Source organism: Bombyx mori, chromosome 26, assembly GCF_030269925.1.
Source record: "Bombyx mori chromosome 26, ASM3026992v2".
NCBI classification, from domain to species: domain Eukaryota; kingdom Metazoa; phylum Arthropoda; class Insecta; order Lepidoptera; family Bombycidae; genus Bombyx; species Bombyx mori.
The window spans coordinates 10,145,261-10,153,946 of NC_085132.1; the positions used below are offsets into that span (position 1 = coordinate 10,145,261).

Below are 8,686 nucleotides of genomic sequence, written 5' to 3' on the forward strand. Positions count from 1 at the left end.
AATAAGGAACTTCGTTCCTATCCGGTGTCCCACGATACCACGCATCTTTTTTTTGCTTAATTTCTTTTTGCAATAAACAACTCCCGTCCCATTCGGTGTGGGCTGGTTCTCTGAACCTACATATCGCACATCATCATCATCATCAGCCTTTATCTGCCCACTGCTGGACATAGGCCTTCGGTGGCATACTGGCATACGGTGCTATAAAGTCACTTTTTTTATTGCTTAAATGGATAGATGAGCTCACCTGGTGTTAAGTGGTTACTGGAGCCCATAGACATCTACAACGTAAATGCGCCACCCACCTTGAGATATAAGTTCTAAGGTCTCAAGTTTAGTTACAACGGCTGCCCCACCCTTCAAACCGAAACGCATTACTGCTTCACGGCAGAAATAGGCGGGGTGGTGGTACCTACCCGTGCGGACTCACAAGATGTCCTAACACCAGTAAACATGTAATTTTTGTTAACGCTGAACTGAGTATGAGAAAACACATTTTTTAATAGTTATTAGTGAGATGAGAGATATGTTTGCTTTTACTGATGAAGTTTGTAGTTCATTTTATTTCTATAGCCCAGCAGAACTATATAAGAATTAAATAACAAGATGTTAAATTTTTTGAAAAAATATATAATTTGCATAAGTGACGTTATCGCACCGTATTTGCGATAGGTGTCACAACCCGTCGTGAGGCAAGACTTCAAATCTCAATTGCTTAGTACAGCAGCAATCCCACTCTTCAAATAGGCACATTACAGCATCGCCGCAAAAATAGGAAAGACAGTTTTGTGTTTCGCTATTACGATGCTTCTTCTTCATCGTAGAAGTCATCTACGCACATGAATTAAGTACGTATTTCATTAAATAAATTGGCACCTGTGTTCGGGATTCAAATACTGACGCAGCCGCCCCCTCGATACATCTTTCTTACAGATCTTTTTTGCCACGTACCATCCGGCTTTGGAATGAGCTCCCGTCCACGGTGTTTTCCGAGCGCTATGACATGTTCTTCTTCAAACGAGGCTTGCGGAGAGTACTTAATGGTAGGCAGCGGCTTGGCTCGGTCCCTGGTATTGCTGTCGTCCATGGGCGACGGTAACTCACCATCAGGTGGGTCATATGCTCGTCTGGCTACAAAGACAAAAAAAAGGGCGTCTTTAAGGCCACGGCGACCTCAAGGTTCGACTTCGTTAACTGAATAATTTTACCTTCAATTCTTTGGTAGTGTTGGTCAAAGCCTGTTTGTTCTTGTCGAACTCGATGTGCAAATTGTCCAGTTGCTCTCTCAGCTGCGTCGCCTTCGCGGAAGCAGCCTCCTGCTCAAGCTGAGCCGCCTCCAACCTCGCCGTCAGATCGCGGAGCTGCTTGTCCCGTCTTTCTAGCATCCTCTCTGCTTTCGTTATCTAAATATTTATAAGATGTTAATACCTGTACCGAATTGCTTTAAGCTTTTACGGCTATATGCGGATCGTTTGGAACCTCTGGGTCTGCGGAGGGACTTCGGTTCCCTCTGTATTTTGTACCGTATGTTCCATGGGGAGTGGAGTGCTCTGAGGAATTGTTCGAGATGATGCCGTCATCTCGTTTTTACCATCGCACCGCCCGCCACCGGAGTATAGTTCATCCATACTACCTGCTTTTTTACAATAAAATCATTTTTTCTTACACTATTTTTAATTCAAATTTATTAAAATTTATTTTTGATTTGTTAGTTGGATTTTCTATAAAAGCGTATTTTTTTAGTTTTTTTTTCAAACCATAATTTATTTTAATTGGATTAATTCTAAAATAAACATCATCACTTCTTGCATCTGCACTTAAATAAATAAACATTCAGCATTTGTTCAGTCGCGTAGTGATGTGCTAAATCAATTTACCTTATCGTTAAGGCTCCCTATGCTCACGCCTCTGCGTTCGACTTCAGACTTCAGCGTGTCGCTCTCCGATTTAAGATGATCCACGAGACGATTCTGACGCACCGCATTATTGTCGGCTTCCTGAAAGAAAAAACAACATTTTACAATTAGAAAATTCGATTTTGATATCACTATAACTGTATAAGGAAGACGTGTGGCGCTGTTTTTAGGCATTCTTTCTTTTGGTCGTTCCCTCAATGCTGAGGATCGTGACTGTATGTCAATCTTCTCCACTCGGTCCGGTTCTGCGCCATATGTACCGCTCCCTGTATCTGGCCTCCAGTCATCTCCTTGAGTTGGTCCACCCATCTAGCTGGCGCTCTTCCTCTAGCGCGCTTCCCCTCCATTTGTCCGAGAATGATGAGTTTCTCCAGGCTGTGCAATGAGGATCGCATTATGTGCCCAAAGAAACTCCGGATCCTTTCCTGGCACATAGTCAGCAGGCGCTTGGTGACCCTCAGCTCTTCGAGGATGGAGACATTGGTTCTCATCGCTGTCCAAGGAATGCGTAGCAGCTTTCTCCAGCAATACATTTCAAAGGCCTCGATCTTTTTGCGTTATAGTTTGGTATATTGCGTTAGGTATATCCTACTAATATTATAAACGCGAATGTATGGATGTATGTATGGTTCTATACACTTTCACGCAAAAACTACTGGATGGATTTAGATGAAATTTTACAATAACTAGGGGTCCCGCAGTAGTCGAAATTCGACTATAATTAATTGGAATTGTTAGTTTGTACACTATTAAGATTGTATTTTATACTTCTGTAATCACAAATTTCGCCAAGACTACACTATAAAAAATATAAACAAAGACAAACAATATTTAATCTATTCTCAACTTGACAACAGACGTCAAGAATAAAAGTTTGACAATAAATAGTATGCATGCGTGTGTGCGTCAAATACATGGTATGTAGTGTGTGTAATGTTTTCTTTATTGATTTAATGTATCTTTTATGTATTATTTAAAAAAAATCGTAGCATTGTGCACTTCTTCTCTATATTCTTTATAAGTGTGGAAAATTTCATACTCCTCCGTCCGCGCAATTTTCGTAAAAAGGGATACAAAGTTTTTGCTTCACGTATTAATAAATAGATATAGCTTACACATTAGAATAACACTTAAGCTATAATTTATAAACATACTAGCCGTACTCGCCCGCTTCGCTGGGCATTTAAAATTAACATTATTATTTATTGTCATTATTATTAGGGAGTCCAAGACTCACATAAATATTAGCCTATCAATTAAGTACATGTATTTTCTACATGGATACCAAGTTTCAAGTCAATCGGGTGCATGGTTCAGTAGTTATAACGGAACATCCGTAAAAACCACTGTAGATTGTAAGTATACTGAGACCTTAGAACTATTATTTCAAGGTAGGTGGCGGCATTTACTTTGTAGATGACTATGGGCTCCGGGAACCACTTAACATCAGGTGGGCCGTGAGCTCGTCCGCCCATCTATGCAATAAAAAAGGCATAGAACGGGAGACGAGGACCTCTCTTTTGGTTCATCGAAACAACAAGCTCTTTAGCGATAAGACCGCCAATTGTACTTTTTTTTGTATTTTATGTTTCACATTGTTTCTTTTGTTGGTGTACAATAAACAATACTCTCTTTCTATCTTTCTCTCTCAAGCTTCACTACAGCTTATATTACGCACTAAAAGAATCGACTCAGCACCACTTCTCCTACCTCAAGTTGTTCCTCTAACTTTGCGATGGTTTCTTCTGCGCTAGTGTTCCTTTGCTCCAATTCCTCTTGATAGCTCAGGGCGTTCGTCAGTCTTAGCTTTACCCCGTCCAATTCCCCTTGAAGTCTAGCCTTCTCTTTCTCAAACTTTTCCTTCTCTTTCACTGCCGATGTTGCACCTCTAATATAAGAGAGCGGTTTGGAGATTAATAAATAAAACGGTGGATTTTATATTGTATTTAAAATTAAGGTAACAGTTTTTTTTCCATTTACAACATCCAATGTTTAATTAGTATATTATATAATCATTTTTACTGGTGGCAGGACGTCTTGTGAGTCCACATGGATAGTACCACCGCCCTGCCTATTTCTGCCGTGAAGCAGTAATGCGTTTCGGTTTGAAGGGCGGGGCAGCCGTTGCACTATACTGAGACCTTGGAAATCATATTTCAAGGTGTGTGACGGCATTTACGTCGTAGATATCGTAAGCAATAAATAAAAAGAATACAAATTCCTCACGCATCATCGTCACCGGCCCTTTTCCTTGCGTCTAGCTCCTTCTCGAGTCTTGTGACAGTTTTCTTCATTGTCTCCAAGCTCTCGACGCTGAGAAGCTCACGGGCGTGCATCGCGTCTGCCAGTGCTCGAGCTTCCTCTGTGCGCAGGATATCAGTAGTAATTTAGAAGAGATCACTTAGTGAAAACGTCCAATTCACACATTTTCATTGTGGGATTATTAGGCGATTATTATTATTATTATATTAGGCCGAATGCAGGCAACATTGGAGGAAGCTGATGCAAAAACTGGACCAAGGTGGTGACGACCCTCGGTAATGAGGAAACGACAAAGAAGAAGAAGAAGAAGAATTGTGGTATTTAACCTGTTGACTGCCGTGTAGGTCACCGGTGCCCTACGTGGCGCACTGAAGTAATTACGTCGATTTCTGTTACTAAGCGCCTGGTTTGCCTAACTTTGCCTTCCTTTGTTTGTTAATGTATGTTTTAGTCTTTTAGGTCACTTCGAAATAGATTCATTCGCAGTATCTTCGGATTCATCTGTCCCAAAGCTTATTAGTTATTCTGGCGCCTTAGAAAGAAAATCGAAGGGAGAAATCGACATAATTACTTCAGTGCGTGACTTAGGGCACCGGTCACCTAAATTGCAGTCAACATGTTAATTTTTAGGATCACTTCTTAAGTTAAAGCTTTCTGTTCATAATTCCCAGGACAATGCCATTACTGACTTTTGTAATACAGGTTTTCCTAGCATAAAAGTCAGGGAATATTGTTATTGTATACCTCATAAAAAAGCCATGTATATTATTATACTAGTGTTAAGAATTTTTGTACGTGTTTGTATTTTAAGAGGCTTGAATAAATATTATTATTATTATTACGTGTTAGCATCTCTGATGATCAACTTGGAAAGTGGTATCATTGACTGCTTAAACGATCCGTCTTGATTTGTATTCAAGGAATCAATGAGGATTTACTGGAGCTAGGCCGTATTCCTGGCCGGCACAGGTGGATACCATCATCCTGCCTATTTCCACTCTGAAGCAGCAGTAAGGGCTCAGCCGTTATGTGATACCATTATGACTTAGACCTCATGTCTCAAGGTGGGTAACAGCATTCACGGTTTACGTCTATGGCCTCAGAATAATACCTAAAAATCAGTGAGATCGCTCGCAATGGACGGTAAAAAACCTGAATATCCTCAAATACACAGTCCATTACGCGTTTATCGTGTACCGGTTACTTGGGAAAGAGAAGACAGAGCTTATTCATTGGTAATTCATTGCGCTGTAGACTTCAGAAAATACAACCACCAGACCTATTCAAAGTTTCATTGCCGTTTCAGTCTAATACCAGATACGATAGAAGAACGAAGTTTTTTTATTATTTTTATTATTGCTTAGATGGGTGGATGAGCTCACAGCCCATCTGGTATTAAGTGGTTACTGGAGCCCATAGACATCTACAACGCAAATGCCGCCACCCACCCTAAGACATGAGTTCTAAGGTCTTAGTATAGTTACAACGGCTGCCCCACCCTTCAAATCGAAACGCATTACTGCTTCACGGCAGAAACAGGCAGAGTGGTGGTATCTACCCGTGCGGACTCACGCGAGGTTCTACCACCAGTAAAAAAGGGTGATAAATCTTGATAATTTTCTCCACGACATCATATATAACGCGCCATTGGTTTAAACTTTTTGATAAGTCTAAGCAGACACAAACAAACTATACTTACCGATGTCCGCTCTCAATCTTTCGATGGTTTTGTTCGCTTCAGTTATTTCTTGAATGTAATCAGATACCGTGTCATCGAAACGCTGTAGCTTTGTCTGAAAGTATGTATCGACGCTTGAAAGGCAAACGTGACTAAGCGACGATAACTGCTTTTGAAGTCGTCGTGGCCTAAAGGATAAGACGTCCGGTGCATTCGTATCGAGCGATGCACCGGTGTTCGAATCCCGCTGGCGGGTACCAATTTTTCTAATGAAATACGTTCTCAACAAATGTTCACGATTGACTTCCACGGTGAAGGAATAATATCGTGCAATAAAAATCAAACCCGCAAAATTATAATTTGCGTAATTACTGGTGGTAGGACCTTTTGTGAGTCCGCACGGGTAGGTACCACCGCCCCGCCTATTTCTGCCGTGAAGCAGTAATGCGTTTCGGCTTGAAGGGTGGGGCAGATGTTGTGACTATACTGAGACCTTAGAACTATATAACTATTCAACGGCCGTCTGGTGTAGTGGTAAGTGACATGGTCACTACACAAGGGGGTCGCGGGTTCGAATCACGCCAAAGGGGAACATTTGTATGATAAATATAAATGTCTTTTCCAGGGTTATGGATGTATATTAAATGTATGTATGTGTATAATAAGGGTCTTACATTTATTTCCGTTATCTGGTACCTGTAACACAAGTTCTTTACGAACTTACCACGGGACCAGTTAACGTGGCGTGATTGTTAGTAAATATTTATTTATTTATTTATTATATCTCAAGGTGCGTGGCGCATTTACGTTGTAGATGTCTGTGGGCTCCAGTAACCACTTAACACCAGGTGGGCTGTGAGCTCGTCCACACAACTAAGCAATAAAAAAAAACATTAGTGATAGGCAATAATCATATTCGATGCGCAAAAAAATATATATTTCTAGGTCTATTAAAATCATTTCAATCCTACAGACGTTTACATTATTAAAACTATTTTTTTATTGCTCTTGTAGGCCGACGAGCATACGGCACACCTATATAAATATAAATAACTATCCGATACATATTTATGGAAAATCATGGTAACCGACATAGCCCAAAGGATTGCGACACTGAAGTGGCAATGGGCAACTGGGCAGGACACGTTGCTCGCGGAACGGATGGCCGTTGGGGCCAGAAGGTTCTTGAGTGGCGACCGCGTACTGGAAGACGTAGCGTGGGTAGGCCTCCCACAAGGTGGGCCGACGACCTATTGAGGTTCGCGGGGATCCGCTGGATGCAGGCAGCGCAGGACCGGTCTTTGTGGCGAGGCTTGGGGGAGGCCTATGTCCAGTGGTGGACGTCCATGGGCTGATAGAATAGAATAGAAAAACATATTATAATTAGTTAATTACGTTATTTAATTTATGTACTAACCTTCAGAGCGTTTATTTCCTCGATATGGCCAAAATTCTCGTCTTTAATTTTGAAATAGGAATCGTACAGTTTTGTGTACACGTCGGAATATAATTTCAAGTTTTCAGCTTCTCTCATTTGATCCAGAATCTGAAGCGATTGAAAATGGCATTGGTTATTAAAAGGATGGTTTTAAACGAGGGCTTATTACATTCGTCTGTCTTTTATGCTGTGAACAATGATTGAGGTAGCGTTGTCGCGTGTTTTTCCTACCTATGCTGATAGCCTTGAGAGGCTACTTCAGCTTCGCCTTGACGTGTAGGTGAGCTCACGGGGCTCAAACCGGGAGTTTTGCTAACACTGGCCCTAGCAAGAGCAGTGCTTCGCATAATCTACAACCGGATCGGAAACGCGACCCACTGAGAAGATCCGGCCAGAAACTCAGTGGTCTGTGTCTATGAGTTAATTTTGTAGGCAGCGGCTTGGCTCTGCCCTTGGCATTGCTGAAGTCCATGGGCGACGGTAACCACTCACCATCAGGTGGGCCGTATGCTCGTCTGCCTACAAAGGCAATAAAAAAAAAAAAAATACTCGGCGAGCCCTTCGTCGCAAGCGATGGGTTCAGCCAGTTAGGCACCACAAGCACCGGTCACCGTCCTCGTCGAACCCATCGCTTGCGACAAAGGGCTCGACGAGCGAATTAACCCATAGACACAGCCCACTGAGTTTCTCACCGGATCCTCTCAGTGGGTTGCGTTTCCGATCCGGTGGTAGATTCTGCGAAGCACTGCTCTTGCTAGGGCCAGTGTTAGCAACACACCGGTTTGAGCCCCGTGAGCTCACCTACACACTTTAGGGTGAAGCTGAAATAGCCTCTCAAGGCTATCAGCATAGGTAGGAAAAAAAAAGCTTTGAGATTAGTATTTTGCATGTAAAAGTTTATTCACAGTGAAAATAAATCTTAATTTACCTTCACAAATTCCCTTTCTGCCTCTGTAGTCTCGGAGCCCACCGCCATACTCCCCTCGAACGGATCCTCCTCGTCCTCCATATTTAACTAGATCTAATTATTTAATGCGGCAAATAAAGGTAACAACAAAAAGAAATGGTGAACAATATAAGCGGAAAAACAAAAAAAATGCCTGTTGATTTGTTAGACAGTTTATCGGTTGCCATAGAAACGGTTACAGATTCATAGATTTGTTAGATATAGTGTACGCTAAGTTGTTATCTACAGTTTTTCCGTTGAACGGTTAAATTTGAGGGGATTGGGTTCTGTATGTGAGGGTCCTATTTAAAAACACTTTGCTTCATGGTTGGTTAGTCTATACTAATATCAATATATATAAAAATATAAAAAAATTATCACTGAAGAGAAGACAATCATCTGTATTAAGCATTTAAAAAGGCATTCCAATATTCGAAAACTGTTAC

At 41.5% G+C, this 8,686-nt stretch overlaps 1 protein-coding gene across 1 annotated transcript in view; it reads right to left on the bottom strand.

Moving 5' to 3' along the window:
* The window catches only part of LOC101741464 (cilia- and flagella-associated protein 58), a 57,037-nt gene extending 48,600 nt beyond the window's left edge, over positions 1–8,437 (bottom strand). Inside the window, exons 1-7 of the mRNA XM_038020627.2 lie at positions 8,223–8,437; positions 7,274–7,402; positions 5,878–5,971; positions 4,143–4,278; positions 3,627–3,804; positions 1,878–1,997; positions 1,209–1,403 (exon numbers count right to left, since the gene is read on the bottom strand). Of these exons, the coding sequence (XP_037876555.1) occupies positions 1,209–1,403; positions 1,878–1,997; positions 3,627–3,804; positions 4,143–4,278; positions 5,878–5,971; positions 7,274–7,402; positions 8,223–8,303 (933 nt within the window). The 5' untranslated portion in view covers positions 8,304–8,437. The remainder of the gene's footprint in view (positions 1–1,208; positions 1,404–1,877; positions 1,998–3,626; positions 3,805–4,142; positions 4,279–5,877; positions 5,972–7,273; positions 7,403–8,222) is intronic.
* Positions 8,438–8,686: the final 249 nt, after the last annotated feature.